This window comes from Triticum dicoccoides, chromosome 1A, assembly GCF_002162155.2.
Source record: "Triticum dicoccoides isolate Atlit2015 ecotype Zavitan chromosome 1A, WEW_v2.0, whole genome shotgun sequence".
NCBI lineage: Eukaryota > Viridiplantae > Streptophyta > Magnoliopsida > Poales > Poaceae > Triticum > Triticum dicoccoides.
This window is the reverse complement of record NC_041380.1, coordinates 379,739,211-379,761,139: the sequence shown is the minus strand read 5'-3', so window position 1 is coordinate 379,761,139 and position 21,929 is coordinate 379,739,211. Positions and strand designations below refer to the sequence as shown.

At 42.2% G+C, this 21,929-nt stretch overlaps 2 protein-coding genes across 2 annotated transcripts; one reads left to right on the top strand and one right to left on the bottom strand.

The window, feature by feature from the left end:
- Positions 1 to 16,470: 16,470 nt before the first annotated feature.
- LOC119274593 lies at positions 16,471 to 17,985 on the bottom strand. The gene has a single exon (XM_037555307.1). The coding sequence runs from the start codon at positions 17,948 to 17,950 to the stop codon at positions 16,730 to 16,732; it is 1,221 nt and encodes a 406-aa protein (XP_037411204.1). The 5' UTR covers positions 17,951 to 17,985; the 3' UTR covers positions 16,471 to 16,729.
- A 1,026-nt stretch (positions 17,986 to 19,011) lies between these two features.
- LOC119291988 lies at positions 19,012 to 20,775 on the top strand. The gene is made up of 3 exons (XM_037570831.1): positions 19,012 to 19,580; positions 19,679 to 19,879; positions 20,519 to 20,775. Exons 1-2 carry the CDS (start codon positions 19,017 to 19,019, stop codon positions 19,841 to 19,843), a joined length of 729 nt encoding a protein of 242 aa, XP_037426728.1. The 5' UTR covers positions 19,012 to 19,016; the 3' UTR covers positions 19,844 to 19,879; positions 20,519 to 20,775.
- The last annotated feature ends 1,154 nt before the right edge of the window (positions 20,776 to 21,929 follow it).

The window sequence follows — 21,929 nt, the reverse complement described above, 5'->3', positions numbered from 1 at the left end:
AAAAAATATAATTACGGTGTAATATTTCTGAAATTTAATATAAAAAATGTATTATTTAAAAAAAATTAGCTGCCCCAGACGCTATATGAGTTGACCCATGCTTCTTTCTTTTCTTTTCCTAGCGGTTTTGGAAAGGTTCTAGGACCATCTTTGACTTTTTTTTTCCATATTCGTGTGTTTTCTCCACTGGCTTTAATGATTCTCTTTCATTCTTCCATTTCTTATTATTTCATTATTATTTTCATTTTTTATCTGTGGGCATTTTTTTAATTGGGAACATTCCCTAACAATTCATGGCATTTTTGACTTGGAATTCTTAAAATAACACTCACTTATTACATTTTTGGAACATTTTAGGAATTCATAAATATTTTTTATAAATTCTCTAAAAGAATTCAATAAAAGGACATTTTTAATTCCATATTGTTTTTTAATTTACAATTAGTTTTAGAAATTCATGAATGTTTTCATGTTCATTATTTTTAAAAATAGTGAACTTTTTTAATACCCAGGTCTAAAAAATGCAAATTTTTAATAAAATATTTTAAATCCTTGAACACCTTATAAATTAAATGAAATTCTGCTGATCTATCAAAGAAAACCACAGTTGGTTTTCTTTATGAACTAGGATTTGTTAGTTTTTCGGCCAGGCTTGGCCCAACACCTATTTGGCGCCGTAAGCCCCTGTTACGGGGAGCCACTAGTTAACGAGCACTCCTTCGGGAGCCTCGCAACGATCAGTGCCACTTGTCACGCTCATAGCCATTTGTCACGTGTCGCGCTCTGGGCGCTCCCTTTGAATTTTGTTTTTTTTTATTTTTTCGCATGCGTTTTTGGCTATTTAAATGATTTTTTCCTGGTTTTTTCGACGTTTTGGTTTTCCACCGGTCTTCCTTAGCTTTTCGACCAATTTTTTTCGAAAAAATATCTTTTTGCATGAAGAAACACGTTTTTTTCCTTTCACGAGAGTCACGGTTTTGCTTTCGCGAGAGGCACGGTTTTGCTTTCGCGAGAGTCACGGCCGTGCCTCTCGAAAACGAAAAAACATGTTTTCTGTTTTTTTCCTTTCGTGAGAGTCACGATTTTGCTTCAGCGAGAGGCACGATTGTGCTTTTGCGAGAATCATGGCCATGCCTCTCGGAAACGAAAAAAACATGTTTTATGTTTTTTTCCTTTCACGAGAGTCGCGATTTTGCTTTCTCGAGAGGCACGATTGTGCTTTCGCGAGAGTCACAACCATGCCTCTCGGAAATGAAAAAAATGTGTTTTCTGTTTTTCTATCCTTTCGCGAGTGTCACGGTTTTGCTTCCACGAGAGGCACGGGTGTGCTTTCGCGAGAGTCATGGTCGTGCCTCCTCGGAAACGAAAAAAATGTGTTTTCTTTATTTTTCCTTCCGCGAGAGTTACGGTTTTGCTTCCGCGAGAGGCGCGATTGTGATTTCGTGAGAGGCACGAGCGTGCCTCTTTCGGAAAGGGAAAAAACCCGTGCTCCCGGTTCGGTTTCTTCGTCCGGTTTTTCGTGAAAAAAAAGTTCGTCAAAACCTATCAACATGGGATCTAGTTTTGAAGATCTCGACGCAAGGAATCCAACGGTGAAAACGGTTTGAAATTCGAATGCACTGGTAGAGAGATAAAACGTTTTGAATAAATGGATCTACGAAAAAAGGAAAAATTTCTAGGTTGAGACAAGTGGCGCGTTGCATGTGCGACACTTGTCACAATCTGAAGAGTTGATGTGATCTTTGCAACGAGTACTCCTCAACTAGTGATTTCTCCGAGCTATCCTGCAAATGGAATTGCTATATATGGGCTGGCCATCGAACGCACAAGAAGGAGAATACTCTCCAGTTTTGGGAAGCTTCCAGGCTGGTTTTCGGAAGCTTCTGGACCGATCTTTTCTAAGCTGGATTTTCTTCTATTTCTCCTAGATTTGTTTTATTATTTTTTCAAATTTATGAACTTTTTTAAAGTTCAAATACCCTTTTTTCAAGTTCATGATTTTTTTTCTCAAATTTGTGAATCGTTTTCAATTTTGCATCTCTTTATTGAACTTTTTGGTAAAATGTGTGATTTTTTTTAAATCCATAAAATTTCTTTCAAAATTGATGATTTTTTTCAAATCCACAAACATTTTTGTAAAAAACATTTGAACTTTTTCAAAATCAATGAACTATTCTCAATCCGTGAACTTTTATTTCCAAAATCGATGAACTTTTTAAAATCTGTGGTCTTTTTCTTAAACTTGGTGAACATTTTTGAAAATCAATTAAATTTTCAAAGCCTCAAACATTTTGCAAAACCACCGTGAACATTCCAATTCATGATCTTTTTTCGCCAAACTGTGGAGCTTTTGTTTGAAATATGTGAATTAATTTAATTTGCGTTTTCTTAATCTATGAACCTTTTTGAACTCACGAACATATATTTGCGTTTTCTTGTTTTTCTTTCAAAGTCAAGGATTGACTGGTCAACGGTGGGCCGTTCAACTGCGGCCGGTGAATACTAACCGATCCCAGCGACCATGAAAACCAGTACATTTGTGGACGAGCGTGTCGTCTTGTTTTGGGGCCGACCTACAAAGCCAGGCGCGTGACGCCAGGGAAGCAAACTGGCGCTGCAGGCGCTAAGTAGGCATCCCCGAGGTTTAGGGACGGTTGCGGAAATAGCCGCTGCTATTAGGCCAGGACCACGTGTGTGAGCTAGCCAACAAGTTGCACTCTGGAGCTGGCCCTAGGTACTGTAGCGGAGCAAGCCATTTTCCTTTGCGTCCTGTAGTAATTTTCTCAAACAAACATGATCGTACTCCCTCTGTTTTTAAATATATGATCTTTTAGACATTTCAATACGGACTACATATGAATGTATATAGACATATTTTAGATTATAGATTCACTCATCTTGCTCTGTATGTTGTCCATATTTAAATCTCTAAAATGTCTTATATTTAGGAACGGAGGGAGTAGTAGAAAAGGCTAGAGAAATCATAAAATTTGAAAGCTTCATTTTTTTCTAACACTTTTGTAAACATTAAATATTCTATTTTTAAGTCACATGAATACTTTAAAAACTTTCTTTAACATTTTTGTAGAACTCTAAATATTTTTTTGTAAAACTTGGTTTTTAAAATAATATTATACATTTTTTTATTTTTTGGAAATATTTTAAAATTTTATTAGGTCATTTTTTAACCTATTGCATCCATGATCTTGACAAATGGCAAGAGAGAGCTAGAAGATTAATGATACATTTAAAAGGATGGCACATTAATGTTGAAGGGTTCTACAAGATCCTGAAAAAAGAACTTCTATCTAAGCTTGATGAGTTGGATAGGAAGAGTGGGATTCACCTTTTTGTCTCATGGTGAGAAGGAACTAAAGCTAATTTTAGATACCAACATAAAGAAGTTGTTGAGGGATGAGGAGTTGAAGTGGAGGTAGAGGGCTAGTGAAAAGAATTACTTGAAGGTGATGAGAATAATAGATAGTTTTAGATCAAAGCTAGTAGCAGGAAGAAGAAAAATCATATTGTTGTCCTGCTCAAAGATGGGGTAGAAATTAAGTGAGATGATGAGTTAGTTGAACACATTAGTGAGTTCTACAAAAAATTGTTTGGGCCTCCTGAAGTTACCTTTATTAAATTTGGAAGTGCATAGTTGTCTGAAGATGAAAAAAACTTTCCTTACCAAAGAATTCAATTTCGAGGAGATTAAGGAGGCTGTTTTGGAGATGAAACGTAATAAAGATGTTGGTCCTAATGGACCACCTATTGAATTTTATCATTTTTTGGGGGATGATGTCAAGATGGCTTAAAAAGGGGTCCTGAAGGAGATCCATTATGGACCGCCTATGAAAGGCATCAAACAATTTTTTAAGCCATCTTGATATCATCCCCCAAAAATTTTAACAAGATTTTTTAAGCCATGTTGGTCCAGGGGGAGCTTATCAAATTTGAAGAGCAAGGATTTCAGTAGAGCTAGGATGGTGTGGCGGGAATCTAAGGATGTGATAAAGGGGTCTCCCAAAATTTTGGGGTCCTGGAGAGCAAGGATTTCAGTAGAGCTAGAATGGTGTGGCAGGAATCTAAGGATGTGATAAAGTATCATCTAGTGAACTGGTCTGCTGTATGCATGCCTAAAAGTTGTGGTGATTTGGGAGTTCTTGAATTGGAAGTCATGAATCAATGCCTCCTAACTGAATGGTTATGGAAATTGGAGAATAATGAAGGTTTGTGGCAGGAGATGCTTAGCGAGAATTATCTTACCAAGAAACCTTTGTCATGTTGGAAGTGTGAGGTTTGTGGTTCACATTTCTAGCAAAGTATGGTCAATGTTAATCATATCTTTCAAGCTGCGAAAAAGGGTAATTGGTAATGGGGCGAAAACTTTGTTTTGGGAAGATAAATGGCTAGGAGATAAATCTCTATCTGGGAGCTTTTTTAGGCTTATAATATGGCTTTTACTAAGAATGTTATTCTCCAGTTTTTTGATGAGAAGTGGTTTGGATATGATTGTTTTCAGAAGAATCCTTTACGGTGAGACTCTTGAGTAGTGCGAGAACGCGAGATATCTGGTTGCTGAGCATGAATTTGGTGAGTGTCGGGATAAGTGTCTTGGTCTCTCAATGGAAGAAACAAGTTTGTGGTGAAAGATTTGTATCTTTGGTTGAAAGATGGAAGACTGGTTGGATTTAGATCCATATGGAAGCTTAAAATCCCTGACAAGATCAAGGGTTTTTTCTTTGGCTTATGCTTAAAAACAACATCTTAACCGGAGATAACTTGGTGAGAAGAGGATGGACAGGAAATGAAGAACGCCATTTTTGTGGGGCTAAGAAAAGCATTGATCATTTATTTTTTGAATGTGTTGTGGCTAAACTAATTTGGCATGTTGTGACTTGTGCCTTTGGTCTTCCAAGTATTCTAGCTAACCTTTCTGATCTAATGGGAAATTGGATTAAACCCTTCCCTGGGTGTCAAAGGAAAGTTGTGTTGTGTGGGAGTATCACTATCTGTTGGACTATTTGGAAAGCCAGGAATAGAGCTTGTTTTGTGTAGGATCTAGAAGTAGATGTGTCTAGAGGGGGGTGATTAGACACTTAGTGCTAAAGTTGCAATTTTTTGGCCTTTTTGGTTTAAGTGGAGTTTTAGGCACAATTTCAACATACACAATACATATCAAGCAAGCATGCAAAGAGTATATGAGCAGCGGAATGTAAAGCATGCAACTTGCAAGAATGTAAGGGGAAGGGTTTGGAGAATTCAAACGCAATTGGAGACACGGATGTTTTTCCCGTGGTTCGGATAGGTGGTGCTATCCTACATCCACGTTGATGGAGACTTCAACCCACGAAGGGTAACGGTTGCGCGAGTCCACGGAGGGCTCCACCCACGAAGGATAATGGTTGCGCGAGTCCACGGAGGGCTCCACCCACGAAGGGTCCACGAAGAAGCAACCACCCACGAAGGGTCCACGAAGAAGCAACCTTATCTATCCCACCATGGCCATCGCCCACGAAGGACTTGCCTCACTAGCGGTAGATCTTCACGAAGTAGGCGATCTCCTTGCCCTCACAAACTCCTTGGTTCAACTCCACAATCTTGTCGGAGGCTCCCAAGTAACACCTAGCCAATCTAGGAGACACCACTCTCCAAGAAGTAACAAATGGTGTGTAGGTAATGAACTCCTTGCTCTTGTGCTTCAAATGATAGTCTCCCCAACACTCAACTCTCTCTCATAGGATTTGGATTTTGTGGAAAGAAGATTTGAGTGGAAAGCAACTTGGGGAAGGCTAGAGATCAAGATTCATATGGTAGGAATGGAATATCTTGGTCTCAATACATGAGTAGGTGGTTCTCTCTCAGAACATATGAGTTGGAATTGTGTATGTGTTCTGATGGCTCTCTCCACGAATGAAGAGGAGGTGGAGGGGTATATATAGCCTCCACACAAAATCCAACCGTTACACACAGTTTTCCAATCTCGGTGGGACCGAATCACTAAACTCGGTCGGACCGAAAAGGTAAACCTAGTGACCGTTAGAGATTTTCGGTGGGACTGACATGTGCAACTTGGTAGGACCGATATGGTTAGGGTTTGGGCATAACGTAATCTCGGTGAGACCGATTACACAAACTCGGTGAGACCGAGTTTGGTAATAAGCTAACCAGAGAGTTGGTCAGGTAAACTCGGTGGGAACGATTTGCTCTTTCGGTGAGACCGAAAAGTTACAAAAGGGAAACATAGAGTTTACATTGCAATCTCGGTGGGACCGATTCGCTCTTTCGGTGAGACCGAAAAGTTACGAAAGGGAAACAGAGAGTTTGCAATCCCATCTCGGTGAGATCGAGATCCCTATCGGTAGAACCGAAATGCTAGGGTTTGGCAGTGGCTTATGACAAGTGAAACTCGGTGGCGCCGGATAGAAAGAATCGGTAGGACCGAGTTTGGCTTAGGGTTTAGGTCATTTGTGGAAGTGGGAAAGTAGCTGAGGATTTTGGAGCATATCATTAAGCACATGAAGCAAGAGGCTCATTAAGCAACACCTCATCCCTCCTTGATAGTATTGGCTTTTCCTATGGACTCAATGTGATCTTGGATCACTAAAATGTAAAATGAAGAGTCTTGAGCTTGAAGCTTTAGCCAATCCTTTGTCCTTAGCATCTTGAAGGAGTTCTCACAACCTTTAGTCCATGCCACTCCATTGTTGAACTTATCTGAAACATGCTAGATAGAAATGTTAGTCCAACAAGAGATATGTTGTCATCAATTATCAAAACCACCTAGGGAGCACTTGTGCTTTCAATCTCCCCCTTTTTGGTAATTGATGGCAACATACATCAAAGCTTTAGATAAAGATATAAAGAACAACAAGTAAAGCTTTGGAGAACAAGCATAGGCTCCCCCTACATGTATGCACTCATGTAAATATGAAATATAGAGGCATGTGAGAGCATAACCATGACAGAGTAGGCAATGTGTTACATGTATCTTGGCCATATGCATCAAAGCAAAATATTATCAAGGAAAATACCTTCATGCTCATGAGTCCTTCTTGCAAACAGTATGTACATAAGCAAGAACTCCTCATACTCATGATTTTGATGCATATACTTACCTTGTGGTCTTGAGTTGGCTTAGGATGGAATGAACCTGCACAAACAACGTTAGATAACACAGGTACATCCACTAGCCAGAGCAAACAAAAGAAACCACAAGAATACCAAGACTGGGATGACATGTAGAGAGTGAGTACAAGGTACCACATTGGATTCAACATGTCCCCAAGAATAAAGATATGCAATAAATTTGACTGATTTCTTTCCCTTAGGTGTCTTGCTCCCCCTGAATATGACATGGGATATTGGGAGAAGATAGGGAACAGAAAATCAGAGCTGAAAGATACAAATGGATAGAACTTAATGCAAATACATGTATTTCCCCCAAAAAGGCATGTGACATCTCTCCTCTTGAACATCAAGCATCTGGGATCCTTGAGTATTATCTCCCCCTGGAAGTCTCTCTCTCCCCCTTAATACTTTCTCTCTTGTAGGTTTGGTCCTTGAGACTTTTTCTCTCCCTTGATGTGATCTCTCTCTCCTACAAGCTTTGATGCGATCTCTCTCTCCCCCTTTGACATCAATTTCCAAGAAGGGCTTTCTGGAATCCATCGTATAGGTTTGATCCTTGAGACTCAGCACAAAGCAATGGATAAAACTGTGATGCTTGAAGAGGACAAGATTCATTGAGTAGAGCTGGATCACAAGAAATATAGAACAAGTGGCAAATTGTTTTTCCTGTTGCGAAGTCGGTGGCACCGAGTGGTATGTCTCGGTGGCACCGAAAGGATTCGGTTGGACAGAAAATTACAGGTCGGTGAAACCGAGTTCACACAGAGAAAAACACTTGTCACCTCAGCTCACTAGACATGTAGGATCTCACAAAGATTTGCAATGAATTACCTGAAGGATTTGCAAGGAATTAAATGCAGAAAATGCAGAACAAAAACAAAGAGAAAAGAGAAGAAACTGAAAGATCTAGATGAAGTTTTTTTTGATTTTGAAAAAGAGAAAGAAAAAAAACATGCATGAGACAAATGCAATAACACAAAGAAAGAACACAAGAGAACTTCATCTAGAGTTGGGCGGTGACATAGTCACCTATGTTAGAGTATATTGACTTAGGAGTCAAGTGAGAATACTTGATCATAGGTCATACTCGTCGTTTAAGCTCAAAATGGGGTTACCATTTTTCGTTTAAGCATCTTGATGTATTCACATCTTGTTGAGTTGCTTTGACTCATGTCTTGGAGTAAAGCTTCTCTAAGATGGAATAACATACCTTGGGTGGTGGTGTGGTTCTTGCTCATGTAGTTGAACTTGTGTGGGTGCTCAAGGTTGATGTAGCTCATCAAGAGTTGGGAGCACCACTTGGAGTTTGAGTTCATCTACCTACATGGGTTAGTTCTTGCAAGGAAGAGCACTTGTGTATCCAAAAATGACAATCATGAAGCTCAACATAGAATTTGTCAAAGGATATGTTTGAATGGTTTTGTGCTTCCTTGTCTTCAACCACCATTGTGTAGAGTCTTGGTGATGTAGAGATTGCTCAAGATGTGAGTGAGTCGCAATCTCATGGAATTAGATTCAACCAAGCACCTACATGGGTTAGACAACATGCAAGGTGCAAATATATCCAAGACATAAGATAGTTATCATAAGAGATATATCATGGATTAGTCATAAGCTCATGTCTTGCATGTATCCAATGGAGTTTCTACTCCAAGTTCGAAGCATCAATGATGTTCAATTCTCCTCTCAACCTGCAAAACACTTTCTCATCAAGAGGTTTAGTAAATATATCCGCTAATTGCTTATCGGTGTGAACGTGCTTAAGATTAATGTCACCCTTAGCAACATGATCTCGAATGAAATGATGACGAACTTCAATATGCTTAGTTCGAGAATGTTGTACAGGATTATGACCAATTTTGATAGCACTTTCATTGTCACAAAGCAGTGGAACATGTTTCACATAAATCCCATAATCTTTAAGAGTTTGGGTCATCCAAAGTAATTGAGCACAACATGAACCAGCGGCAATGTATTCCGCTTCGGCGGTGGATAAGGATACCGAGTTTTGTTTCTTGGAAGACCAAGACACAAGAGATCTACCAAGAAATTGACAAGTACCCGAAGTGGACTTTCTATCAACCTTGTCTCTGGCATAATCCGAGTCGGAATAGCCAACAAGATCAAAAGAAGACCTCTTAGGATACCAAATGCCAAAATTTGGTGTATGGATTAAATATCTCACTATCCTTTTCACAGCCTTAAGATGACATTCTTTAGGAGCAGCTTGATATCGTGCACACATGCACACACTTAGCATAATATCGGGACGTGAAGCACATAGGTATAACAATGAACCAATCATAGAGCGATAAACCTTTTGATCAACCGGTTCACCATCTTTGGTCAAATCATTATGTCCACTAGTAGGCATGGGTGTAGACATACCTTTGCATTCTTGCATATTGAACTTCTTGAATAAGTCCTTGGTGTACTTCGTTTGAGAGACAAATGTACCTTCCTTAGTTTGCTTGATTTGCAAACCGAGAAAGAATTTGAGTTCACTCATCATAGACATCTCAAACTTCTTTGACATTAGCTTTCCATACTTTTCACTAAAGAGAGGGTTAGTTGAACCAAATATGATATCATCAACATAAATTTGGCATACAAATAGTTCTCCATTAACCCTTTTAGTAAAAAGAGTAGAATCAATTTTACCAATTTCAAAACCACTTGTAGTAAGGAACTTGGTCAAGCATTTATACCATGCTCTAGGAGCTTGTTTAAGACCATAAAGAGCTTTGTGAAGTTTGTAAACATGATTTGGTTTCTTAGGATTGATAAAGTCGGGAGGTTGTTTGACATAAACTTCCTCCTCTATTTCACCATTTAGAAAAGCACTTTTAATGTCCATTTGGTACAAGGTGATATTATGGTGATTAGCATAGGCAAGTAAGATGCGAATGGACTCAAGTCTAGCAACGGGAGCATATGTCTCACCATAGTCCATACCTTCGACTTGTGTGTACCCTTGGGTGATGAGACGTGCTTTGTTGCGAACCACTTGTCCATCTTCATCTTGCTTGTTGCGGAACACCCATTTGGTACCAATGATGTTGTGGTTGTTGTCGGGCTTCTCAACCAATGTCCAAACTTGGTTTCTCTCAAAATTGTGTAGCTCTTCATGCATAGCGTTTATCCAATCCGGATCTTCCAATGCTTCTTCAACCTTCATAGGTTCAATGCTAGAGATGAATGAATAGTTTTCACAAAAGTTAGCTAAACGAGTTTTTGAGCGAGTGATTCTCCCGGTTTGTATATCATTGAGGATTTGCTCGACGGGATGATCTTTGGCAATTCTTGCTCGAACTCGTGAGAGCTTTTGCTTGGGTCTTCGTTGAACATCTTCTTCATCTTGTTCTTCTTCTTGGCCTTCTTCATTGTTGACGTCGTCATTCTCTTGTCGTGGTGGAGAAAGAGGTTGTTGATGTTCGTCTTGATGCATTTCCTTGTCTTCTTCATCTTGGTGTGTACCACTTGTGGATGCTTCCGTGTCGATTCTTGGTTCACCTTGTCGTGAAGTAGAAGCTTCCACTTGGACGGATGAAGTACTCTCCTTCACCTCCGTTGGACGAATTTTTCCAATGGACAAGTCTTGGATTGCTTCTGAAGGGTCTTTGTCTCCTACATCAATTGGCAATTGCTCTACTTGTGAGCCATTAGATTCATCAAACTTCACATCTACCGTCTCTTCAACCTTTCGGGTGAAATTATTGTAGACACGATAAGTGTGAGAGTTTGAGCCATAACCAAGTAGAAAACCTTCATGAGATTTAGGAGCAAACTTTGAACGACGATGCTTATCAAGAATGTAGCACTTTGAGCTGAATACTCGAAAGTATCCAACTTGGGGTTTGTTACCGGTGAGAAGCTCGTATGCCGTCTTGCCGAGTAGCTTGTGAAGATATAAGCGATTTGTTGCGTGACAAGCTGTCTCAACCGCTTCTGCCCAAAAGTGCTTCGGCGTCTTGTATTCATCAAGCATCGTTCTTGCCATTTCGATGAGCGTCCGGTTCTCCCTCTCAACAACTCCATTTTGTTGAGGTGTGTACGTAGCCGAGAACTCATGTGAAATCCCTTCTTCGTCAAGAAAGGTGTCCACATTTGCGTTCTTGAACTCCGTTCCGTTGTCACTCCGAACCTTCTTGATCTTCACGTCAAACTGATTTTGGGCCTTCCTAGCGAAGTTTCTGAAGATCTTCTGGACCTGCGACTTGTCATTAAGAAAGAACACCCACGTAAATCTTGAAAAATCATCAACTATAACTAGACCAAAAGAATTTCCACCGAGACTCTTGTAGGCGTTGGGACCAAAAAGATCCATATGAAGTAGCTCGAGTGGCCTCCTTGTGGTCATGATGTTCTTCACGGGATGCCTTCCTCCAACCTGTTTACCTGCTTGACAAGCACTGCAAAGTCTATCCTTATCAAATATGACATCGTTAACTCCAAGGATATGATTTCCTTTAATAAGCTTGTCAAGGTTTCTCATGCCAACGTGACCTAGTCGTCTATGCCACAACCAACCTTTTGAGGATTTAGCAATAAAGCAAATTTTAGGTTGTGCCTTTTTAGAGAAATCGACAATGTAAAGACCACCTCTACGCATACCGGTAAAGACCATTTTATGATTGTCTCGACGAAATACTTGGCAATCTACCTCAGTAAATAGGACATTCAAACCGAAATCAGCAAGTCTAGATACTGAAAGTAAGTTGTAGCCAAGAGATTCAACGAGCATGACATTTTGAATGGAACTGTCATGTGAGATGGCCACCTTACCAAGGCCAACCACTTTACCCTTTGAATTATCACCAAAGGTGACATATTTTCGAGGGCCGTCATTTTCAGCAAGCTCACGAAACATCTCTTCATCTCCGGTCATATGATCAGTACATCCACTATCAAGAACCCATTCCTTTCCTCCTGATTCATATCCCCGAAGATTTGCCATAAGACCAAAATGTCTCATTGCATCATCAAGATCGAAGTCACTATCATCATCATCATCATCATCATAGTATCCATGTTCATCATGATCTTGTGACTCATCATTTCCTAGAGAGGGTAATTCATTAGATAAATGATCATCAAAGTGGTCACTTTTATGAATTCTTATAGCTTCGAATATGATATCACTAATGATTCCAACATCTCCTTTAGCATGCTTAAGATTGGTAAGTTCAAATAGACAATTACCAAAACTAGGATCACTAGAGTTCATCTTACTCAAGGCAATAGATTTATGGAGAATTTCATCCAGATTTTTCAAGCAATGATCGGGAAATCGTTCCTCAAGAAATTTCCATATAGTATGGGCACAATTAAGAGTAGGCAAATTAGCAATCAAATTTTTGGGCAATCCTCTAATGATGAGCTCAATAGTTCTAAGATTGCGAATCATGTCAATATCTTCATCTAGGGTAGGATGCAAAGGATCAATATGAGGTGCACAAGGACTAGCAATATACTTGTTCAAATGATATTGATTGAAGATTACAAGCATCTCATTTTTCCACTCGTGAAAATACTCTCCATCAAGAATAGGCACTCTATGTCTAAGACTCCCTAAGGTAGACACATCCATCTTCCTCCAATGGTGATTAAACCAAGGCAATGGAGACCAAAGCTCTGATACCACTTGTAGGATCTAGAAGTAGATGTGTCTAGAGGGGGGGTGATTAGACACTTAGTGCTAAAGTTGCAATTTTTTGGCCTTTTTGGTTTGAGTGGAGTTTTAGGCACAATTTCAACATACACAATACATATCAAGCAAGCATGCAAAGAGTATATGAGCAGCGGAATGTAAAGCATGCAACTTGCAAGAATGTAAGGGGAAGGGTTTGGAGAATTCAAACGCAATTGGAGACACGGATGTTTTTCCCGTGGTTCGGATAGGTGGTGCTATCCTACATCCACGTTGATGGAGACTTCAACCCACGAAGGGTAACGGTTGCGCGAGTCCACAGAGGGCTCCACCCACGAAGGGTAATGGTTGCGCGAGTCCACGGAGGGCTCCACCCACGAAGGGTCCACGAAGAAGCAACCACCCACGAAGGGTCCATGAAGAAGCAACCTTGTCTATCCCACCATGGCCATCGCCCACGAAGGACTTGCCTCACTAGCGGTAGATCTTCACGAAGTAGGCGATCTCCTTGCCCTCACAAACTCCTTGGTTCAACTCCACAATCTTGTCGGAGGCTCCCAAGTAACACCTAGCCAATCTAGGAGACACCACTCTCCAAGAAGTAACAAATGGTGTGTAGGTAATGAACTCCTTGCTCTTGTGCTTCAAATGATAGTCTCCCCAACACTCAACTCTCTCTCATAGGATTTGGATTTTGTGGAAAGAAGATTTGAGTGGAAAGCAACTTGGGGAAGGCTAGAGATCAAGATTCATATGGTAGGAATGGAATATCTTGGTCTCAACACATGAGTAGGTGGTTCTCTCTCAGAACATATGAGTTGGAATTGTGTATGTGTTCTGATGGCTCTCTCCACGAATGAAGAGGAGGTGGAGGGTTATATATAGCCTCCACACAAAATCCAACCGTTACACACAGTTTTCCAATCTCGGCGGGACCGAATCAACAAACTTGGTCGGACCGAAAAGGTAAACCTAGTGACCGTTAGAGATTTTCGGTGGGACTGACATGCAACTCGGTAGGACCGATATGGTTAGGGTTTGGGCATAACATAGTCTCGATGAGACCGATTACACAAACTCGGTGAGACCGAGTTTGGTAATAAGCTAACCAGAGAGTTGGTCAGGTAAACTCGGTGGGACCGATTTGCTCTTTCGGTGAGACCGAAAAGTTACAAAAGGGAAACATAGAGTTTACATTGCAATCTCGGTGGGACCGATTCGCTCTTTTGGTGAGACCGAAAAGTTACGAAAGGGAAACAGAGAGTTTGCAATCCCATCTCGGTGAGACCGAGATCCCTATCGGTAGAACCGAAATGCTAGGATTTGGCAGTGGCTTATGACAAGTGAAACTCGGTGGCGCCGGATAGAAAGAATTGGTAGGACCGAGTTTGGCTTAGGGTTTAGGTCATTTGTGGAAGTGGGAAAGTAGCTGAGGATTTTGGAGCATATCATTAAGCACATGAAGCAAGAGGCTCATTAAGCAACACCTCATCCCTCCTTGATAGTATTGGCTTTTCCTATGGACTCAATGTGATCTTGGATCACTAAAATGTAAAATGAAGAGTCTTGAGCTTGAAGCTTTAGCCAATCCTTTGTCCTTAGCATCTTGAAGGAGTTCCCACAACCTTTAGTCCATGCCACTCCATTGTTGAACTTATCTGAAACATGCACCACCTAGGGAGCACTTCTGCTTTCATTTTGATAAAAGATATCCTGATGATCCTGATTCATTGGTGTATAGGCTTTGCTTTTTATCTTAATGCTTGGTATACGTTGCAGAAAACCAAGACAGAGGAAGAATTGAGCAAGGGGTGATGTTGGCCAAGAAAGTTATTGAAGAAATTTATGCAAAGAGCCTTTGGCTGGAACCTAGAGAAGAAGGATTGGTGTTATATGAAGCTCCAAAGTTTTTTGCTTTTGTGAGAGTTAATGATCTGATGCCCTCCACCTGTGGCTTTGGTTTTGTTGCTTTGGGTGTGTTCTGGATGTTTTAAGTTTATGTTCTGTCCCTTGTCACTTGTAATACTTTGTGACAATCTGAGTGCAGCTGTAGGTACTCTCTCTCTGATTTACGTTCTCTCTATGTTTTTCTGCTTTCTTTGTAATGGAAATCAACGAGGAGGCTCATTGTTTCAGAGAACAACCGTGAATAATTTTAAGAGATTTTTTTAAACAAAACTGGAAAATTGGATAAAGATAAAGTGGAAGAAATAGAAAAACAAAAGGAAAACAGACAGAAGAGGGAGGAAAAAATTGGAAAACCAGACGTGAACCTTTCTAAAAGGGGAGCGATAGGCGCCGGCGCGCCGGCCCAAATTTGGGCCGGTCGCAGCCCAGGCGTTTGATGCGTGCACATACGGCCGTTAGATCTGCACTCCTCCTATCGTTTTCTCTCCAAAGACATAGCCACCAACGAAGAACAGGAGCAGCGGCCCCGCTAGCACTCTCCATGGATGAGCGAATGCCCAACCTCGAAGCACCGCCGGTCGCCGCCCTCGTTGATGGTCGGTGCCTCCCATTGGTTTCTCGCCAGCTTCACGCATGCAACACCGAGCGCTTGCAGGTTGCAGTCAAAAAATGCCATGGGTCGCAGCTCCGGTGGCGGCGGTCGCCGGCCGCAACGCTCCATGGACGAGCTCGCAGTGTACCTCCCTCAGTTGTTGGTCGCAGCAAAACGCCTGACGGACGTAGCAAACACGAACAACGGTTGCAGCAAAAAAGCAGCTCCTGTCGTTGCTGCTCACCATTGTCAGCTCACCGTTCCCTAGTTGAAGCTTTTTCAAAAGCGTTTTGAAGCTTTCTCGTAGTCGGCTGCAGCTTTTCTCTGATTTTCATCGCTGGTCACCGCCAAAAAGAATGGTGGTAACAAATTATGTCGCCGGTTGTAGCAAAAAATGACTGCGGTTGCAGCAAAAAATATGGTCACCGCCGTAGCATGTTTAGCATCACCATTAATAATGTAGCAAATCTCGACGATGGTAGTAGCAAACATTTACGACAGATGCAACACAAACACGTCTCGCCATAGAACCAATGCAGCTCGCGCGCTAACAGAACTGATAAAATGCAACCTGGGAAACTGGTCTGCTAAATGTCTAGATAAAGTAAACTTATGCGGTTGGACATCTTAGCTAGGAGTACTTATTAAAATTAACGCTTACTTGAACTGCAATTCCACTGTTACCTCTTCATCCTCCCCACCCCAGTTTAAGTTTCCTCTTTTATCCCAGTTTCCCTCTTCATCCTCCCCCCACCCAATTTACATAGAAACATCAAACAACCACGATACTGATAAGAAAAATAATACAGTACTCCGTTATGTGTAGCAGCATATAATCTGAAGTCGCCTGCTAACACAAATCTGACACAACAAATATATATTTCGTGTGGTTCAGTGTTTCCTCTCCCTTTTTTTAAGTGAGCTCATTCTACTCCACAAATCATAATAAGTTATTACAATTTAGCCGAGCTAATAAACTCTGGAAAACAGAAGTGGCAATGGTTCTCCAGAGTTAAATAAAGTGACCTTAGCAAAGATTAAAACATACTCCCTTCACTAGAAGAGAGGCACTTCAAAACATGATAAAAGAACAAGAGCCGTCATTTCGTAACAAAAGATCAAATCAAGTTCTTGCAAGTATCAAGATCCGCAGAGTTTACGCTTTCAAGTATGCCAATTTGGTCACTGATTTAGTTCTTGCCAATTTCCAACTGTTATATATCTTGTGAAAATATCTCCATCATAGCTTGGTACAGAGTACAGGTTACACATACTGCAATAGACGAGCAGCCGCACTGTCTAGTACTGCTCACTAAACAAAAGAAATATTAAAAAAGACTCTGTTACGAGTTCATCACCAGCCGAACAAACTATTGATATTTGGAGTATCAAAATTGCTACAGTAACCGAAAGCACGGAAGGTACTCCAGAAGTATTGGAAAAGACTATAGGCCTTATCCTTGTACATTCATGTTATTGCCTGCAGTAAAAAAACTTGTGAATGGGTGGATGGTTGATGTCGTACATTCGGCGAAAGGATTGCTTTCAAAAATCTTCTTAAACTGCAAGGACTCAAGATGGACCATGAAGACGCCTCCACTTGTTGACACAAATATCACATTCTCATCTCCAGCGACACCCAACACCGTTTGCAGATTTGTCCACTCGCCTGGTCTCAGCGGAAGAAGCTTGTTCAACTCAATTGCTTGTGCCGGCATCCATCCAGCAACTCCATCAAAATCAGTCGTCCTCACCCATAGTTGAGCTACGAAGTCGTCTGACACAACGATGAAGCCAAGCCCGCCACCCAGCGTACTCAGATAGAGGCCATGATGACTAGAATGGGCATCCGGTGGCACCTCTACAACAGCTAGGCTCCGAGTATCCAAATCAAGCTTAAGGATGCCAGTCCGAGTACCAAAAATAAACCAGTGCAGGGAATTGCCAACCAGGATGCTTCGACTTCCAACACAAGACATAGTGTGATACGGAACATCGGTTGATATGAGATCGCCCCATGAGTTGGTCTCCGATGAGTAGACGCAGGCTCGCGCGGCCAGCTTGTTGGCGCACACCAAGACGACATTGAAGGGGCTCGAGTGGCAGCTGCCGTGTACGTGGTCCTTGTCGCCGGCAACACAGAGCACATCCGCTTGCACATGTGACTTGCTCCAGTCGTGATCCAACTGCGGCGGACTGCCTATGAAGCGGCGGTCGCCTGTGACGGGATCCCACACCAGTACGTGGCGGCAGCCCTTGCCGAGGTGGTCCCCTCTGGTGAAGAGCACGCGACCGTGGCGGCAGCGGCGGAAGGACCAGATGCCGTCGTTTCCCTCGACGCCGCCGCCTTCGATGCCGTCGAACCGCACGGACAAGCGCTCGGGCGGGATGAGGTCCGGGCGATCCAGGACCGACCTGAAGGAGAGGTCTCCGCGGTAGAAGTCCAGGAACACGCCGATGATGGGGGGCTCCCGGTGGTGGGCGCAGAAGCGGCGGAGGAATTGGGGATCGGCGATGAGGTGGCGCCACTGCTTGCAGACGAGGGAGGCGCGGGGGAGAGAGGATGGCTGCGGAGGGAGACGGATGAGTACCTCGGGGAGGAGGTTTTCATCGTCCGTCGGGGTCGTCTTCGCCGGCGGCGGCAACGCGGAGCGGCGGCGGCAGATAGGGTTCATCTCGTCTCTCCCGTCGATGCGGCGCGATCGATTGTTTCCTCTCTGTTTATGAGGAATATGCGGTCCTTGTGTCCTGGGTATTTATTATTTTCTTTGTGTATACGGGCTGAGCCATCCGACTTCGAACACAATCGGAACTACGTGCAGTGCGGAACGTGTACATACACGAACATGTTTCTAATCAGGCAAATTATGTTTGTCGAGAGTGACAAGTTTAATTGATGAATATGACAAAATCTATAATTCTTTGCCAAAAGAATGTGCTAGTCAACATAAATTTGCCATCTTCGCGTCAACATAAAATTTTCATGAAAAACAATACTCGTTTGAACTACAGTTTTGCTAAAGCACATCTAGATGTGCCATAAGCATTGCACATGTAAGTCCTATATCATTAATCTTATGTTGAGATTGATATGGATATTTTTTTTTCTTTTCTTCTTCATGCTTAATTCAAGCAATAAGCCCTTTGAACTATCTCCGACGATATAGGAACAGAAGAACATCGTAATCTGTGCAATACATCGCCCTGGAAAATTAGGAGTCCTCGCAACCGAATTGTCCCTCCGACTCCTCTTCCGTCGATAGTATCCTCGCTTTTTTCTCTCACAGAAGTTTCGATCCCCCCAAACGCCCTCCGCCGTCAGCGATGCAGCCCGATCTCGCGGCGGCGAATCGCCGTGTGATGGAGGATTTGACGAAGAAATATGGAGTGACCCCCGAAACCATGGACTATGTGACCCTTGGCCCGGTGTGCGTCGAGCCCCGCCGCATCGTGAAGGTGCCCCGTCCTCCGATCCCTGCCGCCGGCGCGGAGGGGCCGCCGAGGCGTCACCCCCGGGCGGAGCCGAGCCCGCTCGAGGCAGCGCTGCTGGACACCGTTCACCGGCACCACCTGCAGGCGCTCGCCATGATGGACCGCGAGATCGTCGGCCGCCACGCGCGCGGCGTGCTGCTCGCGGGCTACGCCTACGGCCTCCACGACCCCGTCTGCAACATCCTCGCCAACTGTCTCTGGCACGATACAGTCTTCCCCGCTTCCTCCAGCCAGGAGGTTCTTCAGCCCATGATGCTGAGCTGCAAGGCCATATTCCGCCTGGCTCGCCGCTCCCTCGACGCCCTCGTCGCCTTCATGAGGGCGTACGCGCCCACCCCGTCTGCTGAAGAGGTCGTGTCCTACCTGAGCAGAAGCCATGACAACCTTCACCATGCCGCCGTGCTTGTTGACAGAGAAGGTGTTTCCCACGCAAACCGCATGGACGACGCCTTCAGGGCTGCCATTCTGGCAGCGCATCTCCCTAGTGACGCAGCTCGCGAGGCTCAGTTTTTTTTCATTGCCAACTGTGCTCCTACTGACGCTTTTCTTGCAAAGCATGGAATTCATGGTCACCCATTAGCTTTTGGATTAACTGACCCGAGGCCACAAAGCAATTCATCGCTTATAGTGCTTGAATTCGTCAAGCTGGTTGTTTCCAGTTTAGCTCTCACACAGCCGCCACCAAGCTCGTCGAGCCTAAGCCAAGGAGCATATAGAGCGTTAAGGATCAAGATGCATGCCTTCAAGAGGGATCAGGAGTTTTGCCTTGGTATAGTAAACATGGCGCTCAAGAAACTCGCGTTCCAGTTTGGGGTAATATTGCTGATTCCCGTTTGCCTAACGGCTGATTTATATTTTGGTTTTCCTTCAATCTGCTGCATCTCTGACATGGGTTAATTTTCATTATTCAGGAACTTTATCAGATTCATCTACTATGCGGCAAAAGTTTGGTTACTTTGGTTCCTGATAGCTATTATCATGTAAACTTCTTGGCATCACGCGAGAGCGAGCCTAATCAGCCTAAGCTGTTTTTTTTGCTGAGGTTCGTGCTTCACTTCAAGATGTGGATGATGTGACCTTGTGCTGTCCTGTGACATTATCAGGAAGAGCTGGTATGCCAAGTTTTCCTTGTTTTTCATTAGTTCATACATATGACTGAATTCTCATATTACACTTGCCTAGGTTTTTAGACATGATATTATTATCTGAAATTAACATTTGCAACTAACGTCTAGTTTTTGTGCGGATCCTCTTTATTTAGTATCTCATCTTACTGAATGAATTTCTGATACTAAAAGAGAGTAGGGCGGAAACATGAATTAAACGTGCAAAGCACTTAACTTTGGGTTACACACTTGCACTGAAATTAATTTTGGGTTAAACAGGGAGTTTTTTAGTTCGGTTTATATGATAGCCCCGAGTAGCAACTGAACTTTCACATTAGACCAGACTAAGAGTTTCTAAAGTTGAGTATTTGCAACAGATTTACTCATTTAGCATGAATGGTGTTTTGTTTAGATCAACCATTTAATTGTGTGGCAAGCGCATTTTGCTGAAATATCTAATTCTGTATAGAAATTGTTTATTTCAGCTTTATTCCAATTGGATTTGAGATACCAAGGATTTTTTGTATTATATGCTCCATTCAATACGAAATATGAATATTATGATACAACTTTTGTTGCTCAATGCATTCTTGCCTTGCATCCAAGCTAATTACTGTTTCCTCTTGATGTCTGCTTGGTAATTAGGTGGATGCTCTGATTGTGAGTATATGGGAATGAAACTCATCCATCCTGTAGATGAGAAGTTCAATGGACAATGTGACTTCATTAAGGGTAAAGACCCACACATTGTTGAACTTTTCAGGAAAGACCCTACCTCAGAGTTTGATGTTCCACTGATTGATGATTACATTTTCTTTGAGCTTGATCACCACCTTGAGGTTACAACCTTCCTGGAGACCTCTTACTCCTATATGAGTGATGATCAAGTGGACCTGAGTCTTTTGTGGTTTGAAAATTACATGCCTTGAGCTGTGTTATTACTGGTATGTATATGATATTCATAAATATTTGTATGCACTAACTTAGGCATTTTAATTGGTGGAAAGCAGATGTAATCATAGAAACTAGAAATTTTGGGGATACAAGAATGCATACATCTTGAATACACTAACAACAATCAAAGATACATCACTATGGGTGTCCGAGATCACTCGATGAGGAACACTCGTCGATTGGGGTGAAGACAACTTTGAAGGTCCAACTACAAACTAGTTCACAATTAAACAACACAACAATAACTATGATATGCAATCTGGATATTGCGAATACAAATAAAGTATAGATGATGGTTGTAGTTTTGTTAGTGGTCTTGGCTTAGTCGTTGGACAAGTACATGAAGTTGCAACTATGGTGAGCTTTTAACTAAACAAACCCATGTCTAAATGATGCTCTAGGAGCACTATTTATGGAGGGGCGAAATGCAAATTCAGCTAGCCCAACTCTAGGTAGATTTACTTAGCGAAATGCTGTAAAAAACTGTCTATGCCCCAAAAGTTAACTAGCATAACATTTGTTGAAGGCTATGGATGAAATAATTAAGTGTCAGCCTGTTTATTTGATCCATGTCTTCATGCATCATTATGGTTGCTTCAAAGTCTTGAAATCTTCATTTGAAGCTCCATCTCATTCATTGTGCGTTCATCTCAGTCCGTCTCAGTCTCCATGCTCGATCATGCTTCAACACTCCCTTCTTGTCCATACTAGGCCCTTCATTTGCGAGAAGTATGAACATATGAAATTTTCACAACAACATGTTCTCATGAATATTCCCCAGAAATGAAATTATCTGATAAATTAATTATCATGTGGAAGCTCTAGTGAGGGATCCAGGTATGTGTGGATCTTGAAAATGAATAGTTATGGAGGCCGTGGGTGTAACAATCACTGAGATGTCCTGACCGAAAACTCCTCCTAGCTAAGTAACCAATACAAATACGTTTGTATAATATACACATCAAATTACAATCCCGCTATAGCATGGTGACACTCATTCCACTCCCTCCTCATCCTCTCCCCTCCTCTCGTCTGTCGAGTGCACCTTCTCCTCCATCATAGAATGGTTTATGCAGGTTTGGGATGGGACCACTCATTCGGG